Below are 23,520 nucleotides of genomic sequence, written 5' to 3'. Positions count from 1 at the left end.
CGGATTCATTTTGTGAATGTTACTATACTAGCGCAGCATTCTCCTGTTGCTGCAGTCGGAATGCGAAATAATGGTAGGGAGGCACATTGAACTGCTCACCACTCTGCATTAAGTTAGGATCAACAGCCGACCTTCTTTGTACACAGACCATTAAATTAAAACCCCTCATCATTCCTATCATCATCGTTCAGAACGGTAACAACATCAGGAACTTTATTGACAGCCATCGCCAGCAGCCGTTGCAGCAGCTAGAATCCGGAAACAAAATCCGCCCCAAGAGTAGAGTAATATTAAAGCGTTTGCATTGTTCTTTCTCTTTTTTTGTTTGTTTCTTTTTATCACTGACCGCATGACAAAATAACGCAACTGTTTCCGCATTGGCAATTTTCCTACCCCCGGTGTCGTCCCGCGCAGTGTTTGATGGGCGGCTGGTGGGATACGTACAGCTTCCGGTGTCAACCAGTGGATCACGGCACAACCGGTCAACCGATGAGAGTAAGTTCGAGCCGCCGAGCTCTTCCTCCTAACAACAAAGAAGAAATAAAACGCGCAGCAGTTAAGAAAATGTCCCCATCGTTTCGTTCCGAGACTCACCGCCGCCATTTCTGCCAAGAGAATCTGTTTTTTGATAAACGTTGTTTTTTTCTGATCCTTCCTTCCATAGCCCGGCTGTCTCTATCTGTCTTCCACACACAAACATACACCCACGCGCATCACACGTACACCACCCAAATACACACATCGATCTCCGTAAAAACAAAACAAATTTTAACTGCTAGACTAGCAAAAAAAAGCAATGAGATCGGCTGCTGGGGGGGCGGGGCGGTGCCGCCACCTGCTGAAACCTTCAACCACAACCCTCGAACCTATGACCCGAGGGGCGCAGATTTGCAAGTAGCTCTAACAACAACAACAACCCCCCCATATCCGGCACCCGGAAGTAGTAGAGGACGGTCGGTGTCACCGAGTCCAAGTCATTCGTAGATGACATTGCGCTACGTAGAACTCCCGCAGTACAACCGGGACCGTAGTTTGGTAATGCTAGTACTACTTCTACTACCACCATTAGTGCTGTCACTGCAACAATTTAGCCAATGGTTACTAATATCTAGACACTAGAGCACGGTGGGGAGATTGGTTGCAGAGGTAAGAGCCACTCGCCACTCACACACAGCAAACCAGCGAATCCTAGTACTAAAAACTAGGCCCTGAACTGAAGGTGGTCCTCCTACCGACGGAAGTTTGCCGCCAGTGCACGAGTCTCATCTGCTCCTCTCTTTGTATTTTATTGTTTCAGGGGCATGATGAAGGATACACGGACCGCGTGCGTAGTTGTAGTGGAATATCAGTGCACGTAGAGTTATTATTACTACTACTACTACTACTACATCTAGTACTACTACTAACTGTAACAACAACAAAAAAACACACAAATGTTTTATCCACCCTCACTTGTAAGACTGTAAGATGATTATCTTCTTCAATAAATGTTTGATATTTTCAAGAAATTGATGTAAAATTACTGTTCAATGGAAAAACATTTGTTTCGGTCCATCGATTTTGTTCCGGTTAATTTTTTCAGATTGTTTTTATGAATAGAATGATTTAAAATCGTAGCGGTTTGAATACCTTTTTGGTAGTAGTTTTTGTAGTTATAGATTTTTTTTAAACGTTTAACATTTACAGGTTCTTTTCCGAAACGAAAAGGTAATTTGGTGAAGAAATCGCTCAATCAATCGAAAAAAATGCGTCATTCAGTGAACCACATCCGTTCGCGTTCTAGTGTCCCTCAAGGAAGCCATCTAGGACCGCTGATCGGTTCCAACTTCCAACGATCCATATTCGGGAAAAACAAAGCGCGTATGTCGCAGTTCTTTACCCAGAAAAACCGTACATTCTGCCTTTTTTCCCTGGTACATTTTCAATCGGAAAAATAGTAGTTTTCGAATGACACTGACTGCTCATTTTACCCACAACTGCACCCCATTCCCGTACCGAATGAATAACAAGCTACGCAAATGCTTAAAACATTCTTAGGTTCGAGATAAGAATCGTATAGGAGGCTGGAACGCTGCGCATATTTGCTAATTGTATTTTAATTACCCGGGGCTAATGAGAGAAACCGTGTGAGAAAACCCGATTCAGTTTGGTTTCTAGCGAAAAAAAAACGCGATCACTGAATAAATTTGTCTACGAGAACTTTCCAGTCGAACTCTGGCTGACAGTGTCCGTTTCGTGTTACAAAGCGGCTACCAGTGGTAAAAAAATATTTCTAGAAATGTGTTACAATAAATTATTTGAAACATTACAAACAAGAACTCAATCGATGACTTCTTTTAGAGCATTTAAAATGCATTACTCTTCACCAAATGAAGCTTAGTGTCAATTAAAAATAGCTCAGTGATTTGTGGATGGATTTATATAGTCTAACCATCATTTCGGATTCGGAAAATCTAACTTAAACATGTAGTGCAACATCGTTTTGCTATTTAATAAGTACACCTTTGAAAAAACGCTTTGAATTGACCTAGGTTTTCAGTAGTCAATTCTCGAGTATGCCATAATGATGTCATTCGCTTGGCTTCGCGTTAGGCATGACAAAAAATACCCCACTGTTTTGCACAGTATGAACTTTCACACAAAACAGAATCTATAAATACAGACTCTGTCACATTTTTCTGCACAGTTAACACCTGCCTTCATGCAAGCCAAAAATAACGTTTCGGCTGTTTTAAATGATCATTTTCGAGGGATTTTCTCCCCAAACAGTCCTTGTTCTTTGCAATTGCATAACACCGCAATAGCTCGGGATTTTTCTACATAAATGGAGAAAGTAGAATCTATTAAAAATAGACTTTGTCAAATTTTTCTGTTCAGTCAACACCTGCCTTCATGCAAGCAAAAAAAAACATTTCGGCTGGTTGAAATGATCTTATCCAAGGACAGTTTTTTCCCTGAATAGTCATTGTTCTTTGCAATTGCATTGCATCGCGATTGCACGTGATTTTTCTACATACAATGATTTAATTTTAAATACGATCTATAAATATAGGCTTTGTCACATTTTTCTGCACAGTCAACACCTGCCTTCATGCATAGCGAAATTGAGGAAATTTTCTCTTTGTCACCAGCTCCATGAATAGTCAACGGTTCGGTTTGCGATGCGGCAGAGAAAGTCGTTTGTGTATTTTCACTGTCATCGTGATCGGCGGTCGTGTTTCGTACACAACCCTGTAGTTTTTATGCCTTTAACCGAAATGTTTCATTACTATTTTTCCATAATTTATGTATTCAATCAACAGACAAATTTAAATCCTAGTGATTGTTTCTAAGAATATTCAAGAGTCTGTAAAACATTATGGGTAGATAATATCAGAGATAAATTGAAGTAGGACTGTTTGCAAACTACACGTGTAAAGATTCAAAGGGGCTAAAATCAAAACTTTTCCCAGGGCAGAATTTCTCCGGAGATGCAACTTTACCAAATTAGAGATGTTCGCTTTTTATTGGCATACTGAAGTACATTGCAATGATACGGAATTTCTAACACATCTGTAGTGTTGAAGACTAATGATTTCTCATCGAATGGCCTTTTTCAGAACCTCACTACGGTTACGGAAGTGTTTTGACCTTTCTAATATATTTTGGTCCAGCGCACAGGTTTCTGGATGTAATCAAAATGAAGTACCTCGTGTTTTAGAAGCTATGAAAATGTTCATTTTGATTACAACAAAAAATTTAAGCGCTTGATCAAAATATATTAGAGTGGCCAATATATCACCATTACCCTATTAAAGCTTTTGCCGGTTTTTCTTGTGCTCAAACTACTTTAGTATTGGAGGCAGTGTTGCCAACTGTCTTTTTTGCAAGTGTAAGATTTTTTCACATAATCTTTTAAACATCTTTTTCAAGTTTGGTTGTAAATTTCGGATCTTTCGCTACAAAAAACTAAAATCTTAAATTATGGAAAAAATGGGATAAAATCGGTTGAAAAAAGATTTGGCAGTGTTGCCATCTGTCTTTGTAAGGTTTTATAGATCTCTTTCAGGCTTTGTTGTATCCATTTTTTTGGAAATTTCTGTACTAAAAACCCGAACGTAGAACGTAAGAACGTAGAACGTAAGAACGTAGAACGTAAGAAAAAAACTGCTTTCGTAGAATCTTAGCAACTAAGGGGTGATTTTTTTAAATTTGAGAAAACTGATAAAATCTTTATTGGAATCTATATAACGATGATTTGATTTCATGCAAATGTTGGCCGTGGTTCCGCTTTAGATGACCCATGCGCCAGGTCCAATTTGGCACACTTTCTCCAACATATTGGGCCGATATTTCACAAATAATTGCTTCAATATTGGCTTCCAGTGCGTCAGTTGTTGCTGGATGATTCTTGTAGACCATGAGCCTCACAGAAATAGTCCAAAAGCGTAAAATCACACGATCTAGGCGGCCAATTGACGGGCCCCAAAACGTGAGATAACCTGTTCACAGAAGGTGGCTCTCAATTCGGTCATTGATTCGCGCGCCGTGTGGGATGTGGCGCCGTCTTGTTGAAACCACATGTCAGGCATGTCTAATTCTTCCATTTAGAACAAAAAAGTATGACCCGATGGTGCCACCGATCCATAATCCACACCAAACAGTGACTTTTTTGGGATGCATTGGTAGCTATGGCAATTGTTTCTGGCTGGTCTTCACTCCAGATGCGGCAATTTTGCTTGTTAGCGTATCCATTCAACGAGAAATGATCTTCGTCGCTGAACACAATTTTTCGATAAAAAAAATGTGGATCTTCCTTCAACTTTGCCGGCGGCAATTCATCAAATGTTAGACGTTGTAAGTCGATTCAAGATTCAATTATAGACCAAACTGAACAAGTTTGACGATGAAAAAAGACACGATTTACGCGTAATCAATCAAAAACAGTTTTACCGAAAAGATACCAGCGAAAAAATCACCCTTTATTTGTCAACAATTTAGTGTGATGTTGACTGTTCTTTTCTGGCGTTTTTTTCCTCGAGAAATCGTCCAAACAAAATATGTTTGGAACAAATTTAAACAAATTTTCCGAAGTCATCACACAGATTATTTTCAAAACATATATAAAAAATATGCTCCTCTGTCTATCTGGAACCAAATAACCATACACAATTTTTTCTTTGAAAAATGTTAGGAACTAAAGTAAAAAAAATTGAAATAAATGTTTTTCTCTTTTTTTGGGGAATCTACAAAGTCCCAAAACAAAAACTAACGAATCAATATCAATTCTATTAGTTCAATTTGAAGTTGTAAAATAGGCGCGAAGATGCTGTAAAAATTTACGCAAAGAAAATCGAATAGTTTTTGAAATATAAATTTTTGAAAAAAAAAAAACTCACTCAAAAGTTGAGCGTGTCAAACACATATTTTAACGCGTGTAACTTTTCAACCACTTGAAAACTCAACATAAATAATCGTTTTATCAACATTGAAATAGTCGTTGTTCACGAGTTTTCTACCTGTATCCTAAGAAAGGATCTCAGAGTTTAGCAAGCAATCTGTAGTTGTGGATGTTGGAAACTGATACTTTCGAATCAATTAGTTGGAACTATGGACCTATGTATTGTTTTCAAATGGGTTACATTTTTCAATTCGTTCAGCAGAGTTTCCTCTTGTTTATTTGAGCTTGAAAGTCAATCATTTGTAAAAAAGAGTATGTGGGATGTAGTGGGCATTAACACTTCTAGCGGTGGAATCATAAATGTTGACTCTTCAATATCAGAGAATAAAATTTGTTTTAAATTGATTGGATTCCAACCGGAGATATTAAAGCAAATGATTAAAGTCTATTCATTAAACTGCTTCATGTGAATACATAACAGTTGCAAACTTGTCTCTTAAAATTGTATCAAAACTTACTTGGGGTTTGACAAAAATTCCGTTCTACCTGTATATTCATGAATAGGTGAGTATTTCTAGCACAGAAAGTTACTGGACTGTGAACTGTCCATTGTCCCTGCGATAGAAGCCTGTACACAAACAGTCGCAGTCGGGAATGACTCCAAGGTGTTCTGTTTCTTTGGTGCATGACAAACATATATTTGGCAGTAAACTTAGTTCTGATTTACGACCTAATAAAAAGATTTGGTAAGAATAGTGCACACCCGAAAATCATCAGAATCAGAGCCGGAAAGTTAAACGGTCTGAACGTGTAACGACTGACCCGGACGAGAAAAACTTCTAACGCACGACTCCTGATTGGACGACGCTCTTCCAAGTCCATGGGGCACACAACGGATGGAAATGTCTTTCCTTTCTGTGCCCGGATAGAACCTAACCTCCAACCATCCATCCGATATCAGACGACTGAACAAAAGTACTTGAAGTGCCCGCGTACGAAAGTGTTGAAATTCCTGGACGGTACTAACTCGGAACTGTATTCTCTTTCTATTGCAATCCACAGATTGGTTCATCGGGTTGGCTAACGGGACATTATAACTTCCGATGTCAGCCGGTCGACTATAGTAACCACCCTAAAACGTTAAGGGTAGGTTAAGTATTCCGAAATGCACGTGTCCAAACAAAAAAAAAAAAACGATTGTCTATCCACTGTCTGCTTGATTTCTGTCGCAAAATTAGTTCTTTTCTGTATGTGTATAACTTAGAATAGTTGTGCTTGTACAAATGCCAAACCACACCCATCTGTGCTAAAGAACAAAAAAAAAACGAAAACACTCGGCCTGTGGTCACTATCAAAGATCCGATCCTAATGGCCATTTATTATAATTAATGTAATGCGCAAGGGTTAGCTAATTGAAAGGTGGGGCTGGCTTTATCACATCTTGGTTCAGAAACAAAAGTTCATCACATCCAATCACCCTCATCTATCATTTTTACTAATCCTTATACTGGTAACTGGACAACTAATTAACCTTAGATTAAACGATACTTGACACTAACCTCGATTTGAGAACTAACAACGAGTAAATTACGCCTTCTTATGTGGTTTTGAAAGCGATCTCCTAGTTCTTACCCTTGCCCAAACAAGTCTACTTCAAGTGTTCTGTCTCTATGTGTTCTATGTACCTAAATTAATTACTTTTACGGTCATCCTGTCCCATCACTAGTTCGTACTGCCTCAATCCTCATTCAATAACCTACACTTCATGTTTCCCGTGTCTGTGAAAAAAAGTGTTTTCTTGTGCCCTTTTTTTTCGTAGTCAGTCCAAATTTCCTTGAACAAGAAAAAAACGCCTACTATATATCGAATTCTCTCTCTCTTACTCAATCAGTAAAAGCAGATAAAAGCTACCAAGGCCCCATCTGTCAGTTGTTCAAGCATTTCGCGTGTTAAGTTTAGAAATGTCTTTTTTTGTGTGTGTGTCTGTATTCGTAGCGTCTCTTCCTATAGAATAGTATTCCAGTGATAGGCATTCTAGTCGCGTGCGGAAACGAAACCGGACCTTTTTTACTAATAATGTATTTTTTTTTCTTTTTTTCCCTACTCTACCTATTTGTTTCAATGCAAATACGAAAACATTGTGAAACCCCAATATCACAACACACGGCTGAATTTTGCTCCGGAACGTCTGTGATGTCGTCACGTAGATGGTGCACGCATGTTGGTGGTACTACTTTTCGAAGTTCACCGAGTTCTTCGATACGGTAAGTAACAAAATGAAATTAATCTTACTAATTATTACGATTCTGCCTGCTACAATTGCAATTGAGTTACGTTTGAAATGGAATTGTTCTAATGATATTGATTTTCCACAGTAAATTCATACGCAGTCGGATTTGACTACTGGAGTTTTGGAGCGATTACCTCCTTACGTATACAAAATAATAGAAACAGTACTTAAAAAGAAAAAAAGTAATGCATGTACACAATTAATTTCTTAACCAACATATTCTACTTTAACAGTGATCTTCCATGCTGTGAACTCGATCGGGAGCTATCATTCTTCAGTTGCAGCTAGTGCGAACATCATCTTGGCAATTTGTTCTTCCGATATTTGCGCTACATGTTCAACCCAGTGCTCCATTTTCCATCTACAGGGAGGGCCATGTGAACTCGTAACTACTTCAACATATACATGTCAAATTGACGGACGTCCTACCGGCAGTCTATGGTGTTCATCATAGATAACCACACCGGATCGTGCGCCGTAATTGTTCAGCTATACATCGAAACAAAGTTCCTCAATCGTGGCTACTCAACAAGCGACTCATTCAAACAAAATTTAACCAGAAGAGCTCCGACGAAAAAAAAAACACGACAAAGCGTCTGTATAAAGAAATGTATGTCGAATGGCGATCTTAGAAATGCCTGGGTTTCCAATTAACCAAAACTAGATGAAAATGTTGCTGGCGTATAGGCCTGTGTCCAAAGATCTTCGGAATTTTTATTTGATTATTTAGATGCAATTATTAAAACTAATCACGATCCATAATACCAAAATGGTCAAGTAGACATTGAGGCAACACACGGGACGACTTTTAAAAAAGCAAAGTACTGTAATAACACATTTAATCGCATACAAATTGAACAAAAAGGCTCGTCCTCCAGAAGCAGTTTAGCAGCAGTTAAAGTGTCGTGTTTCCAACGGCTCAAGATTCAATAAACGACAGCGATCTGCATATGGGGGTAGATTCACAAGGTCTCGTCACGGTAGCAGACGCAGAGCGTATCATCACAAATTTTCGTTGAACATAGGAGAATCTGCATTCCGATGATAACAGCAAGCAGAAGACGTTGATGAAAATCATGAAGAATCAACGGACCAAGAATGCTGCCTTACGGAGCTTCAAACAGGTTTAAGAAAGCTCCTGCAGTAGAGTGATTCGTTCGGTCGAATGCTACTTTAAGATCCACATACGCTGCTTCGATTTACTATCCAGAATTTATACTTTGCACACATTTAGAAGTGAATAGCATACGATTCGAGGATACCGAGCGTTTCGGATATAATCCATGCTACTCGTTGTCTATATAGGCTATTACAGCTGGCATACCGAGAATCATTAACAATAATTTCGAGCAAGCACTCATAGACGTTATTCCGTTTATCACATTTTTGGGAACTAGGAAAAGATAGAGCTTCAACATTGTTAATTGGAAAGGTTCAAAAGTTTCGCTAGTGGATAACTGAGTGAATCTATGCAATGCTTCAGCACAGATGAGGGAATACCGTTCGATCCAGCCGCGAACGACAGATTCAATTTGTACAATGCTACTACAACCATCTGTTCTGTTATAAGAATATTGAAATCGTCTATTCGAGTCAACGTAGAAGAGTTTTAGTTAAGTGTAAGCTCATAGTAATGGGTAAAAATATTAAACTTTTCCCTTTCGTTACGGAAATCCAGCCTCACTTATTTTTGTGTTGACAAAAAGTTGTTGGAGTTTCGGCGGAGATTCATTCCAAAGCGTTTTATGTAGCAACGATAGTTGCTATATTTAATTTGTTATTTGAAGTACTACGGACGAGAACTACAATACTTCCAGAAGATAGTAGAACATGTTCGCTTGAGAACACGTAAACGTGCATTAGACCACGGCGGTTTTGCAGAGTACGACTAACTGGAACAGCACGAGAAACAACAACTTTCTACAGAATCGCAAAAATATTCAACTGCGTCATTGATATTAGTAGCCCGGGTTGACGGTTCAATGCATTGGGCGCTGGTCTTACAAGCCTGCAGTCGTATGTACGAGCCCCGACCTGGAAGGACTCCTAGTGTCAGTAGGATCGTAGTACTAGCCATGCAATGAATCTGAACGCTACAAATCGGCTGCGAAGCCTGTTGGAACAAAGAGGATACGACAGATTCGTATACCTAAATTGATGGTTTTCATAGGAACTTCACTCTTCAATGTGTGGGTGTTCGCATTCAAACAGAGCCCCTTCCCTAAAACAAGAATCACTATCGAACCGACTTACACTCTGTGTGTTTCATTAATGCCTTAGAGAAGATTGCTTTGCATATCAGCAAAAGTGTTTGTGAATTTGTCTCGCGCGTGAGGTACTTTCGTTGAAATTACAATCATGGAGTGCGCGATGATCGTCCTTTTCAGGCCATTCAAAATTCTTAAAAAAATATTGAAAAAAATATTTCACATAGACTCAAAAAAGTTTATATGGAACACAATAAACACTGATACCGGAATATTCAAACCAAATTTTAGCAGTGATTTTGACAAGTAGTTGTTTAGTCCTGCGTCAAAAGTTCGAACGTCTCCGCGGGGCTATCGCTTGTAGTTTTTTCAACATTAAATTATCTACTTTTTGAAAATTAAATTATCTCAAAGTTGGTAAGTTTAAGGGGAAAAGGGTAGTTTATGCTAGGTGCACATAACCATTTTCACTTCGTCTTAGACTCATCACTGCGTAGCAGTTTATGTTGAAAGTTGCCTGTTTCAAAGCTGTGTTGAACTTTGAAGCATTTTTGAAAGAATTTGAAGATAATTTTGAAACAATTTTTAGACGGTTTCAAAAAATTTTCGGAACAGTTTAGAGACAAATTCGAAACCATTTGGGTCAGAACTCGTAATTCGTGATTTTATATTCTGAAAGTTATTGTAAAATAAATTTTTCGCAATTTTTACTACAAAATCTTGCTATTTTTAAACAAATGAACATATTCAAATGAAGCTTTTACAGATCGCAGATAGTAAAACAAACTTAAGCTAATTGTATAAAAACGTCAAAAAAATATTTTATTTTTATTTTTTTAATATTTTTAAAAAATTTCTTAATTTTTTTTAAATTTTGTGAACCTTTGAAAAATTATTATACAATAAAGCACCATAGAGTATAAATCCGATAGATAGCTAGAAACGCGCGCTTCGTAACACCCGGCGCGTATGAAAAAACCATGCCGATAATCTTATTATTCGTCGTAAGTTTTTAAATACTTGCTGGTCCTCGAATTTTTCAACGGACTTAGATTCTACGATGTTTCATTGTATTGTAGAAGGAAAGAAATTTTGATAAATTATTACTTTTTTTGCATTTTTTTCACAATAAGTTGTATTTAGGGAGCAGAGAAATGCCTTATGGAGATGAAATTTATAATCTCCTTTTCCAAAAGGCGTAGAACCTCCTCATTCTTTATACCAACAGATTTACAATACTCCAGTGGTATAATTTAAAGCTTAGAGTTAACTTAATTCACTGTTTTATCTGCGTTCTGTGAAAGGTTTATTCCAATATGTTTATTTGTTAAGAAATGGCATGATTTTGTTGAAAATTTAAAGAAAAATTTCTTTTACGATAACCTAAAAACAAATGCTTTTCTTTTGGAAAGTCATTTTAATTAGATAGAACGCATGAACAAAAAATAAAAATTGTGATTGTTTTCTGGGTGATTTTTCGAATTATGACCCCTATTGAAACCATTGAGTCTATTTTGGAACAATTTCAAGACTGAATGTCTTTTTATGCGGTTTTTTATACGGTTTTTTGTGTCAATTTTTCGAAGATATGCGGATTTTTAGGCGAATTCAAAAAGTGGCGCGGTTTTGTTGAGGTTATGTGGATTTTTCATGCGAATTTTCGAAGTTTCTTGGTTCGCCTTAAAAATACACGAAACGTCGAGATGCAGTGTTACTCTGTGTCTCTGGAAATTAGAATAAAACATTTAAGAAATGTTTTCTTCGAGACAACATCAGATGTGTCATGCAATTCTAGAACATTTGGCTGAAAAGAAAACTCGATTTCGGAAATTGCTAAATTTTTCTAATATGACGTCAACAAAATTGTTTTCCGTGATAACACCAGGACATCTGGTGAAAAAAAACTTTTGTCCTTAGTTTTACGGTTTTTGGAGAATTTTCAAAGTTACGTGGTTTTTTCATGTGAATTCTCAAACTTATGGTTTTATACACTGAGATCTTTTTTTACGCGGCCTTTTTTACACTTATTTCCGAAGTTTTTTCACGCTGATTCCCAAAGTTACGCGGCTTTTCAAATTTACGCGTTTTTTTTCACGTGGATTTTGCTTTTGCTAAACGACCTCAATTTGAAAACGGTAGCGCACTCGTTCTCATGTTCTTCTGAGGAACTATTTCAGTAGTTTACGTAAATGGTTTAAATAGTTCAACTGAACAAGCGATATTTCTGAGTTAGGATTCTACCTGAGCGTTTATTACGGCTCCAAGGCTCTTTGTTGTTGTTGCCGTCGTTTATTAGCGGCTTTAACGCACTTCACCGGCTTTCTGTTAATTGCATAAATCTAACTTTTTTCTGTTATCCACGAGCACATAATTCAGCATCGTTCAGTGGTTACAAATTTCATGTTTTTATGTCTCATTTTCCATGCTCCAAATTCTAATTTCAAGCCCAAAGATCTAAATCGAGAGTCCTAGATCTGAAATCAGAATTTTCAAATTGCAAATTAGAATTCCAAATATCTATGTGTCAACCTCTTAGTAAGTCCTAAGTACTCAACTTCCAATCACAAGCTCGATATTTCAAAGTCCCAACTTCTCCGGTCCCAAGTTGCTAGTTCCTATGTTACAAATCCAAAGCTCCAAGTATGAGAATCCAAGGTCTCAAGACCTAAATATCAAGCTCCAAATTACAAACCAAGAATTTCAAATTTCATGTCCCAAGCTAGAAGTCCCGAGTTCCAAGTTCTAAGCACCAATTTCCTACAGTTCTTAGTCCCATGGTCTTGTTTCGAATTCCAAATTAAAAACCTCGAAGCTCCAAATCGCGAGGTATAGGTCCAAAGCATCAAACTTTAAGTCCCAAGCCCCAATTTCTACCAGTTCCTAGTCCCATGTCCCAGTTCCAAAACCCAAGTGAAAAAAACCCAAATATCAAGAAATCGAAAGCCGTAGGTCCAAAGTCCTCAGTACCAAGCTTGAAGTCCCTAGTTCGATGTTTCAAATTCCTAGTTCCAAGCTTGAAGTCCTAAGTTCTAAGCCGTTAATTTCCAAGGTCTCAAGTTCTCAGTTTCTAGTGCCATGACCCAGTTCCAAATACCAAGTTACAAACCCCATGCTTCAAATCCCAAGCCCGATGTTTCCAATACCAAGTTCCAAGCTTGAAGTGTCAAGTCTCAAATTCTAAGCCCCGATTTCTCAGTTTCTAGTGCTACGATTCAGTTTCAAATCCCAAGCTACAAACTCCAAATTCAAATCGAAAGTCGTAGGCTTAAGTTCTAAGTATAAAATTTCAACTCTCAAGCCCAAAATTTCAAATTCTGTGGTTAAAATCTGTGGTTAAAATCTCAATTTTCACGTTCCTAGTTCCAGTTTCAAATTCCAAGTTACAAACCCCAAATTCTAACCTTCAAACCGACAGTTGCTTGAATTGCATTCAAGTTCTAAGTCCAAATTTTCCTCAAGTTCCCAAATCCAAAGATTCAAATCGAGATTCGTAGGTTTAAGTTCTAAGCCCCAAGCTTCATATCCCAAACCCGAAGTCCCAAGCTAGAAGTCCTGAGTTCCAAGTTCTAAGCATCACTGTCTTCCGGTTCTTAGTCCCAAGGCCCCGTTTCAAATTTCAAGTTACAAATCCCGACTCCCTAGCTTCAAATCGAATGTCAATGTCACAAGTCTAAAGTCCTGAGTGTACCTCAAACCCAAAGTTTTAAATTCCATGTACCAAACTTGATACCCAAAGTATTAAGTTCTAAGCCCCAATTTCCTAACCTGAAGTTCCCAGTTCCTAGTTTGATGGCCCAGTTTCAAATTCCAAAAATTGTAAATAACTTAGTGAAAGCGTAATGCCGTAACATGACGAAAAAATTTGGAGCTATGCAAAAGGCGCAACATTTCGGGAAGTAGCAGAAATTTTGAAAGCACTTGCCACGCAATAAACGGCAGATCGTGAGGCCAATAACCGATCTACCGTCGTCCATCGTCGAGTGAAACTAGTTCTTACTTTACTTCCAAAGAACGAACGAATTGGCTTCTTTCAAGCATCATTGTGTGTTAGATTCCACTCATTCGGTCGACCACAAAGTTCAACTATGGCCAGTCCGCTTTTGCTTAGCTCAACTAAGACATAGGCATCATAAATTTTTGAAACTTTTTGAAGAACTCAACTTCACTCCTCAAATAGTGTCAGAAGACCTGGTTTTTGAAACCCGACAAACGAATGACCGCGCATAGGTGACATTAAACTGATAACCTCCTTTTTTGCTACCGATGATCCAATATCCTTTTTCAAGGATTTGATGCGACCCCGCAACAACATCGTTATTATCATAACCTACGGCCATGGCCTACTAGAATGGCTGAAGTGTCAACTGCTCGCATCCCTGGTTTCCGACTGTGACTAGGTTAAAAGCCTGGGTTGCCTTGTTTTGTTTTTCTTCAATTCTATTTTTCAAGAATCACACTGCACAATTGTTTACGACTCGAACCTCCATGTGAAACGAATGACGCACTTAAAACAGAATTGATCATCCAAGTTCTGATCAAGCATTCATCTAGGTGAAGTGTTCTGAAAACAACTTCTGAATGATCGGAATGATAATAGCACACAGGCAAGCGAACTACCACCGAGTCATCGCTTGACTTCGAACGCCTCCAAAGTCAAGAGCAGTCCGGTCAATTAGATATGGATACTTCACACTCCGCTGGACAGCTGTCAGTGTCGGCGATCTCTCCGGTGGTCATAAAACTAACAAAATCAGCTTGCAAAAGCAACAGAAAAACACCAGCCATCACCATCATCCTAATGACTGTTCGTAAAATCTCGGAGTGATCAACGAGATTGTGAATATTTATAGAATTCCTCCGCTCCGCCTTCTCTTCCCGTATCGAAGTAGGTTTAACTTTATCGAACCGAGGGTAAATAACGGCAAAAACGCCTCGCGCAAGGTAGGTAAAATTAGCGTCATAAATATTTGGGTTTTATAAGCGCTGTCCGGACGAGCACAACACAACACGTGAAGAGAAGAACTACAAGTTTATTTTATCTTGCTCCAACCCTGTCTCGACCGTCGATCGAAGGGGGGAGAGGCGGGGAGGGGGGGGGACTCCTTGGGCTTCAGAATGATACATGTCTCTAATGCCTACACTTTGATGCGCTAGGATGCGATCGGTTTTCAACGAAGCGGAATAACAATCAGCCGCTCGGCGGGTCTGTAAACTGCGCAGTGGAGGAAGTCCGGTCGCCGACTTCTCGGGCAAACCTGTGCGACGAGGTTCGTGAGGGTGCGTCGTCAAGTGCAGGGTCACTGTCAATCGTGCAACTGGCTCGGCACACCGGTTGTGACAGTCACAATTACAGCAACCGCGCTGGTTGATGGTCAATAGGAAGTTTTAATGTCGTCTGAAACCATGGTGAACTGCAATCCGTCCGAGCCTGCTTCGATGGAAGATGAATATATCAACCTAATCGAGTCAGTGAGAAGGAGGAGGAGGAGCATAAGCAGGAGAAGTGGAAGATGGTGGAAGGCATTTGTTTAGATCGAAGATTGTTTGAGCTACTGACCAGAAAGGCAACATCGTTTGTTGTTTGTGTTGTTGAATGTGCTTCGGTAAAAAATGTATTTGATAAAAATTTTTTTAATTCCGAATTATGCTAGCCTAAATAAGGAAGAAAACAACACTTACTATGTCCTAGTATATTCAACTATCAAATGGATGCTAGAGAATAGAAAACTAAGGATATGTCAATAAAAGTTTACATTAAAGAATCGTTTTGTTGACTCCTTGCACCTCGCTCGGCTATAAACTAGATATTTTATTCTATTTATTTAGCACTGTAATTCTAGTAATGAGGAAAAAGCATCGAAAAATTTCCAAATGAAACAAATTTAAATGTGCTGCAATTTGCGTCACTTTGAACCTTCATTGAAATAAAAGTTAGAAACAGTGAAACGTTGCTGGAACATTGCCAGTCAATTCCACAATCAGACAAAAATATACACGAACTCTACATTATTTTGAATACACATTCTCCACACTATATTTTACTTACATATGCAATTTGTAATTGCCTAACGATTTATAAAAATTCAATATCAAATGACCAAAATAACAAATGTCTTTACCCGGCGTACGATGAAAGCGGTAGGTTAATGGTGCAAAGCAATAGACGCTGATCCAATTTAAGTCAGTTATCAGATGTTCGAATCGCTTCAAAAAATTGCTCGAAAACTGTTAAAAAAAACACTCGTAAAAACTATAAAAAACGGCCTCAAATTTGTTTCTCAATTATCTTGAATCATTTTCGAAATTGTCTTGATTTTTTTTTAAATTAACTTGAAAAAAGAAATTAACTGGAAGTGATCGGAAAATTATCTCAAATATGTTTCACAATTATTGCAAAATTTCTTAGAAAAGCCTGAAAACTGCAAACAGAAAATTCTCTTGGAATGACTTCAAAATAGAATCGAATTTCATACTGCTAAACAATTTATGAAAATTCAATACTAAAAGGACAAAATAACAAAATGTGATAAAAAATGTCTTTACCCGGCGTATGATGAATGCAAAGCGGTAGACGCTGGTCCAATTCAAGTCAGTTATCAGGTGTTCGAATCTTGATCAAAAAAAAATCTTTTAATCGACCTCAAAATAGTTTCAAAATTTTTTGGAACCTTACACGAATTTGTCTCAAAATTACCGCATTTTTTTTTATTGAAACTCACTAAAAGTGGTCTCAAAATTATCTCAAATTTGTATAAAATTGATAAATTTGTATAAATTTTTTTCAAAATTGAAATTATAATCTTTCGTAATAGTTTTAAACCTGCTCAAACAAGTTTTTCGATTGTTTGGAATACTCAAAACTATTACAAAATCGTTTCAAAAAAATTGCTCGGAAACTGCTAAAAAAAACTCCTATAAAAACTATAAAACGGTCTCAAAATTGTTACACAATTATTTTGAATCATTTTTGAAATTGTAATGATTTTTGTTTTGAAAATTGACTTGAAAAAAGAAATTCACTGGAAGTGGTCGGAAAATTATCTCAAATTTGTATCACAATACTTGCAAAATTTCTCAAAAAAGGCCTGAAAACTGCAAACAGAAAATTAAAACTTGTTTCATAAAAGTTTTGAAACTGCCTTGAAATAGTTTCTTGATTGTTTGAGATACTCAAAACTATTACGAAATCGCTTCGAAAAATTGTTCGAAAACTTTCGAAATTGTCTTGAAATTCAACTTGAAAAAAGAAATACACTGGAAGTGGACTAAAAATTATCTCGAACTTGTATCTCAATTATAGAAAAATTTCTCAAAAAAAAGCCTGAAAACTGCAAACAGAAAATTTTCTTAAAATGACATTCTTTCATAAATTTATCCAAAAAATTTTTTTTTAATAATTTCGAAATTGCCTTAAAATTAGTTGAAACTATTTTAGAATGACTTCAAAATAGTCTCAAAATTATCCGGAAATTGCTTCAAAATCGTTTGAAAAAATTTATCTTAAAATCGTTGTTTAAAAAAAGTCCCGAAACTGTAAACCGTAAATTATCTTAAAATGGTTTATATTAAAATTCATTTCTTTTTTTTTCTTCAAAGCTCTTGAATTTAATATCAAAAATTTCTGGAAATAAAGAAGAATGATTGCAAAATAGTCTCGAAACTGAGAATTGTAAATTATTTTTAAATGGCCTCAAAATTAAATCAATTTTTTTTTCAAATTACCTCAAATTTAATTTCTAAAATTTCTGGAAATGATTTCGAAATTGCCTCAAAACATCTTAAAACTATTTTTGTAGAATGATTTGCCTCAAAATCGTTGTTAAAAAAAAAGCATTCTATTCAAAACTGCTCCAACAATTTCGTTAAGCTGCCATTAAAGTACCTCCAAATTGTTTCACTTTTTTTTCAAAATTAGTTAAAAATAACTTAAAAAGGTTGCTAAAATTCACTGGAAGTGGGATCAAAATTATCTCAAATTTATATAAAAAATCTTTCAAGAAGTTCCGAAACTGTAAATCGTAAATTACATTGAATTGGCTTATATTTAAATTAATTTTTTTAACCCTCTCGAATTTATTATCAAAAATTTCTGAAAATAAAGAAGAATGGCTTCAAAATAGTTTCGAAAGAAACTGAGAATTGTAAATTATTTTTAAAGTGCTTCAAAATGATATCATTTTTTTTAAATTGCCTCAAGTTTAATTTCCAGAATTTCTGGAAATAATTTTGAAATTGCCTCAAAACTACCTAAAACTATTCTAGCATGGCTTCAAAAAAGTCTCAAAAGTATCCGATTCCGTTTTAGTTTCAAACATTTTTTACTTGCCTTCAAATTTGGTTACAAAATTCTCAGTTCGAAATTGTTTCAACAATTTCTTGAAGTCATAAAACGGCCTGTAAATTACATTAAAATTATCGCAAAACTTTCTTAAAACTTATTATTTAAATTCGAATTTATTTCAAAATAAAAAAAAAATTGTTGAAATTCACTAGCAGTGCTCTCAAAATTATCTCAAGTTTGTATTAAAATTATTTCGAAATTTTACAAAAAAAAGTCTCGGAACTGTGAACCGTAAATGATGTTGAAGTGGCTTCAACATATTTTTTTTGTTTAAAACTTAAATTTAGTTTCAAAAAATTCTGGAATAATTTCAAACTGCCCTGCCCAAAATTAGTTTAAACTATTTTAGAAAGGCTTCAAAATAGTCTTAAGATTATCCAGAAAATAGCTTCATAAACGTTTCCGAAAATGATTCAAAATTTACCTTAAAATCGTTGTTAAAAATATGTACAAAAACTCGCAATTCAAAACTTTTCCAATAATTTCGTTAAGCTGTCGTTAAACAGTCTAAAAATTGTTTTAAAATTATCTCGAATTTGTCCTAAAACTGTTTCAGTTCAGTTAACTCAAATTTACATAAATTTATTTTAAATTACTTAAAAAGTATCGAAATTCTAAACTGTGAAATATCTTGAAATGATTTCAAAATGGAATCAATTATTTTTCTGAACTGCTTCAAGTTTAATTTCGAAAATTTTTGGAAATAATATCAAAATTGCCTCAAAATTACTTGAAACTATTTCCTAATGGCTGCAATACATTCAGTCTCGAATTTAACCGGAAATTGTTTCAAAATCATTTCAAAAATTTGTTCAAAATTGGCCTCAAAGTTGCTGTTTAAAATAATGTTCTGAAAAGTCGCAATTCAAAACTGTTCCAACAATTTCATTCGTCACTGAAACTGATTTAAAATTATCGCAAATGTCTCGAAACTTATTCGAATTTGGCTCAAAGTTTTATCAAAATAAACTCTAAATTTGGTTAAAATTCAATAGAACAGATCTAAATATTATCTCAAAACTGTGCTTAAATATTTCTACCTCGAACTAATTTCTCAAGTTTTTGAGAAACTATCCCAAAAAAAATGTTTAAAAACTTAGGATTGTTTCAAAATAGTCTCGAAACTTTTCTGAAATCTACTCTAAAATGTCTCATATATTCTTCGAAATTGTTTTAAAATAATCTCAACTGTTCTGAAGTTTCCACAAAATTGTTTTAAGTGTTTTAAATCTCTTCATCATGACCCCTGCATATGCGTTTAAGAACTGCTTTCGAATGAATCAAATCAGGAAATACGTATTATGTAGAACCCGAAAAATTCGTTTAAAACTGTGATACGTCACGCTCAATTTTCATCATGTTACAACGCCAAGCCGTTGTTTTGTCTAACAAGATTTTTCAAACAAGCTGAAGATCCCGAATATAGTGCAAATATCTGCCGAATCTAGTTCCTAAGTTTAGTAACATTTCTAGAATTGTAGAAGTAGAACTTTGCCTCCAAATTCCAGCCGAATAATATTTTAACACCATTCAATTCTACTATACATAGTAGAATTTAATGGTGTTAAAATATTATTCCAGTGAAATTATTCTACTAAACGCTCAAGTGACAAATTAGTGACCAAATTCTAGACTTGTATTCTAGTCTAGAACTCAGAACCTGAACTCTGGAATGCAGTGTAGAACTCAATTAATGAAATACAACTTATCTTTGGATCTGAGTTCTGCTCCTGAATTTCAATCTGAAGATCCAGATTCGCTGGTTCAGAATTCTGAAACTATATTCTAAATCTGAAATCCGGCATGGATTTTTAGAACTGAATTCTGATCTAAATCAGCAGCAGAAGCTTCACATTAAAAAAAAACTCCACCTGACTCAACAATTTTGTCCTTGTAAGGACCACTAAATCGATCCCAAAGAACTATTTGACATTGTCTTCCATTTATTTATTTGGGAGCAGGAAAAAGCCCGGTAGAGATACAGTTTGGCAACCTCTCTCTCCAGCAGGCATAAAACCTCCTCATCGTTTGTATCAACAGATTACAATGATCGAACACATTGGGAAGTGCTTGGCCATGTGGTAAGTATCGACAAAAGCATCAGAAAATTTACAAGAAGAGAAAAAAACGGTCTCGTATTTATTCAACGATTGCAGCTTTTTGGCCGCTCTGCTTTATGCCCATTTACTGTATGGAGCAATGATAATCCAAATCCTCCTGCCTGTACATTTGGAAAACCATAGTCTTAAAGGGTGTAGAATTTCAATTCTCATTGTTTCATCAATGCATTGAAAATCTGTGGCGCTTGGCTAGAAAGAGTGACTAAAATATGACAAATCGAAATAATTACATCCCAGAACCTCTTTGGAAAGCAAAACTATTGCAGATTCGAGCACCAACAGGTAAAAGTCCTTGTGAAGCCTTTTTCTGTCATTTTCGATTCTCAAAGCTTCTGTTGAATATTGACACTGCATACTATGGGATTTTCACTAAAAACAGCAAATGACTGAAAGGGCAAATGAAAGAAAGAACACAATTTTAAAAGTACTGTTCCGCTTATGTCATTGACTGGACATAGATTTCGTTTTCATAGTTTCTTTTCAGCAAAGCTGAGAGTGAAAAGTAATTTCTTTTCATTTTCGTCTATTTTTAGTCAATGAAAATGACTTTTATTAGCTCTGATGATCAGACAAGCAATCTGTTCGCGCGGAGAGCACAGAGCATTGTATTTGTGACAAGCGGTGTGGAAACATTCTAAGGAAGTAAAATCGGAGAAAGATATGAACAAATGAGCTTCCAAGCAAAACAAAATTGGTCTCAATGTTCTACCTTATGAGTGGTGTTAAGAGGAAGGTTTGTTCTTTTGGGTATGGTATTGAAATTGTATGGAACGAACTTGGAAAAATGAAATAATATCTTCGATTTGATTCCTTGAAAGTTAAAAAAAACAAGGGATTTTCGACCGCAGCTGCAAATACCTTGCCAGATCATAAATTTTCAGCTATTAGCAGGCAAATCGTTCTAGTCTATAATTTACTGTAACCATTTCAATTGTACAATCACTAATCGAGCTTTTTATTTTCTTTCCGTGGTAGTTTTTCTTTGTGATGCGTAAAAAGACTAGTCAAGTGTCGACGCTGCACGTCATTCATCACGGATGCATGCCAATGTCCGTGTGGTTCGGCGTAAAGTTCACACCAGGTACGTGAATCTAGATCTAGTCCGGGGGTCCCCAAATGCCTCCGGTGCAACACCGATTGAGTTCTGATTGTTCCCATTTGCCCTCAGGTGGTCACAGTACCTTCTTCGGATTGCTCAATACATTCGTACATATCGTTATGTACACGTACTATCTATTTACGGCGCTAGGACCACAGTTCCAGAAGTACCTCTGGTGGAAAAAGTATCTAACTACCCTACAGATGGTAAGTACCGAATTCCAATTTCCGTTTCCGAATGACCTAATTGAGACGATCTCTTTTTTCATTGTAGATTCAATTTGTCGCAATCATGGTGCACGCCTTCCAACTGCTGTTCATCGACTGCAACTACCCGAAAGCATTCGTCTGGTGGATCGGAATGCACGCCGTAATGTTCTTCTTCCTGTTCAACGAGTTCTACCAGAGCACGTACAAAGCGAACAAGGTACGGTTTTTCCTCCTTCGGGCGGGGGGTTACATAATATCGATGTCATCTTTCGATCGGGGTCACACGTGATGTAAATATCCCTGTTTTCACTCGTTCATGCTTCGCTGTCAAAAATTGCATCACCTACGCCTACTGCGAGCGATCCACGACACTTGTTAGACAAAAGTCTCGGTTTAGGTTGAGACGGCGCGCAGCGCGCCTCCGCCTAGGCAAGTTTCATTATTTTATCTATCCATTATCACTTGCACACTGTGCCGCCCGCCGTTCGGTCGGGTGATGACGACGGATGCAGGTCACCGGCCCTGGCGGGTTGAGGGTATATTTTAAAAAAACACTATCCGTTAGTAGTTATGTTTATGCAAGTGGACACAACAACAGCAAATCAGAAATTGAAATATATACCTACTGTTGCTCAATCGACTGCCGGGTGCCATTGAATTTGGCATTCCGTTCCGTTGTAAATGAAAGTTTTGCATTAAGCAGTTCAATCTGAACTGCTATGCACTGATGAGTCTAAGACGAAATTCAACATTTTTGCAGTTAACTCGAAATTTAAATATAAAATAGATAGAAATGATACAAACAATAATTTACAACAACAAAACCTCACATATCATTGCTCAACCGAAGAAATTAATCGAGATCGACAGGTAGATGAATGAAGTTTTTGAGTACGGAATTGGATCGACCGTGCACAGTCAGATCAAATACCAACTTCTTTTCTAGCCGGAAAATCTTCTGCGTTGTGTATCATAACATCCACAGTAGTTCAGTTGGCAGAGCGATTTCCTCGGATTGGGGAAGGTTGTGGACGGATTTAAAACTGTCTGAAAGCTTATGACGCCAGTTTTTGAATTTCATAGTTTTCATTTTATCAGTCATAATTTCAGACTGTCTTTTCGTTGGGTAAAGGAGAATAGCTCTGCATTAGGCTTGTTTTTTGGTGGCGTATGTGGACAACACTATGATTTTTTATGAATTAAATTTTTGAGTCATTTCCAGTTCTGGTTTCACTTCTTCAGCGAGAGACAAAAACGAAAACATTTAAAATAAACCAGTTTATTTGCGACTCTCAAGCGACGACTTTCCACAGGGGGTATTACGACAAAAATTAAGTTTTGGGCGATAGAGATGTGACTGTGTTTATTACATTTGTCACTATTTGGTTCTATGATTGTTAGAAAAACTCCCACGTCCTCTTACCCAGTAATAACTTAGCGATGTCTAGATCTGGACTTTGGTCCTGAACACTGGATTAGAATACCGAACTATCGAATAAGGTTTCTGGATCAGAACACTGAACCTGGACCTGGATTATTGACAGAGATTCTTCATCCGAATACTTTATTCTGAACTTGAAGCAGAATTCAATGCTTATATTCGGAACCTGGATCTGAATTCTAGACCTGGAGTTAGATTGTGAATCTAAACTCCTGACAGAGATCTTAACCTAGATTCTGCGCCAGAATTCTTATATTTACGTTTTATCTTAGACACATCAGTGTGTAGCAGTTTATGTTGAACAGCTACCTCCGACTTGACGGTTCAATAAAAATAAATTATTTGTAAAATGGTTATGTGGACTTAGCATAAATTAGGGGGTAAAACCTTTCGCACCTTAAACTTGCCAAAATTCTGTTTTCTGAACTTCTGG

The 23,520-nt window shown here is 36.7% G+C and overlaps 1 protein-coding gene across 4 annotated transcripts in view; it reads left to right on the top strand.

The window, feature by feature from the left end:
• Window positions 1–23,520, top strand: part of LOC131434653 (elongation of very long chain fatty acids protein AAEL008004) — a 180,215-nt gene that overhangs the window by 151,204 nt on the left and 5,491 nt on the right. For 2 of the 4 annotated variants that reach the window (XM_058601607.1, XM_058601615.1), the window contains 6 exons: window positions 415–495; window positions 6,443–6,526; window positions 7,588–7,644; window positions 21,314–21,419; window positions 21,507–21,643; window positions 21,711–21,863. In XM_058601607.1, coding sequence (XP_058457590.1) covers window positions 415–495; window positions 6,443–6,526; window positions 7,588–7,644; window positions 21,314–21,419; window positions 21,507–21,643; window positions 21,711–21,863 — 618 coding nt within the window. The remainder of the gene's footprint in view (window positions 1–414; window positions 496–6,442; window positions 6,527–7,587; window positions 7,645–21,313; window positions 21,420–21,506; window positions 21,644–21,710; window positions 21,864–23,520) is intronic. The other 2 variants (XM_058601623.1, XM_058601633.1) reach the window with 2 other exon arrangements.

The sequence above is a fragment of the Malaya genurostris genome, chromosome 1, assembly GCF_030247185.1.
Source record: "Malaya genurostris strain Urasoe2022 chromosome 1, Malgen_1.1, whole genome shotgun sequence".
Classification (NCBI taxonomy): domain Eukaryota; kingdom Metazoa; phylum Arthropoda; class Insecta; order Diptera; family Culicidae; genus Malaya; species Malaya genurostris.
This window is presented reverse-complemented; position numbering and strand designations above follow the sequence as displayed.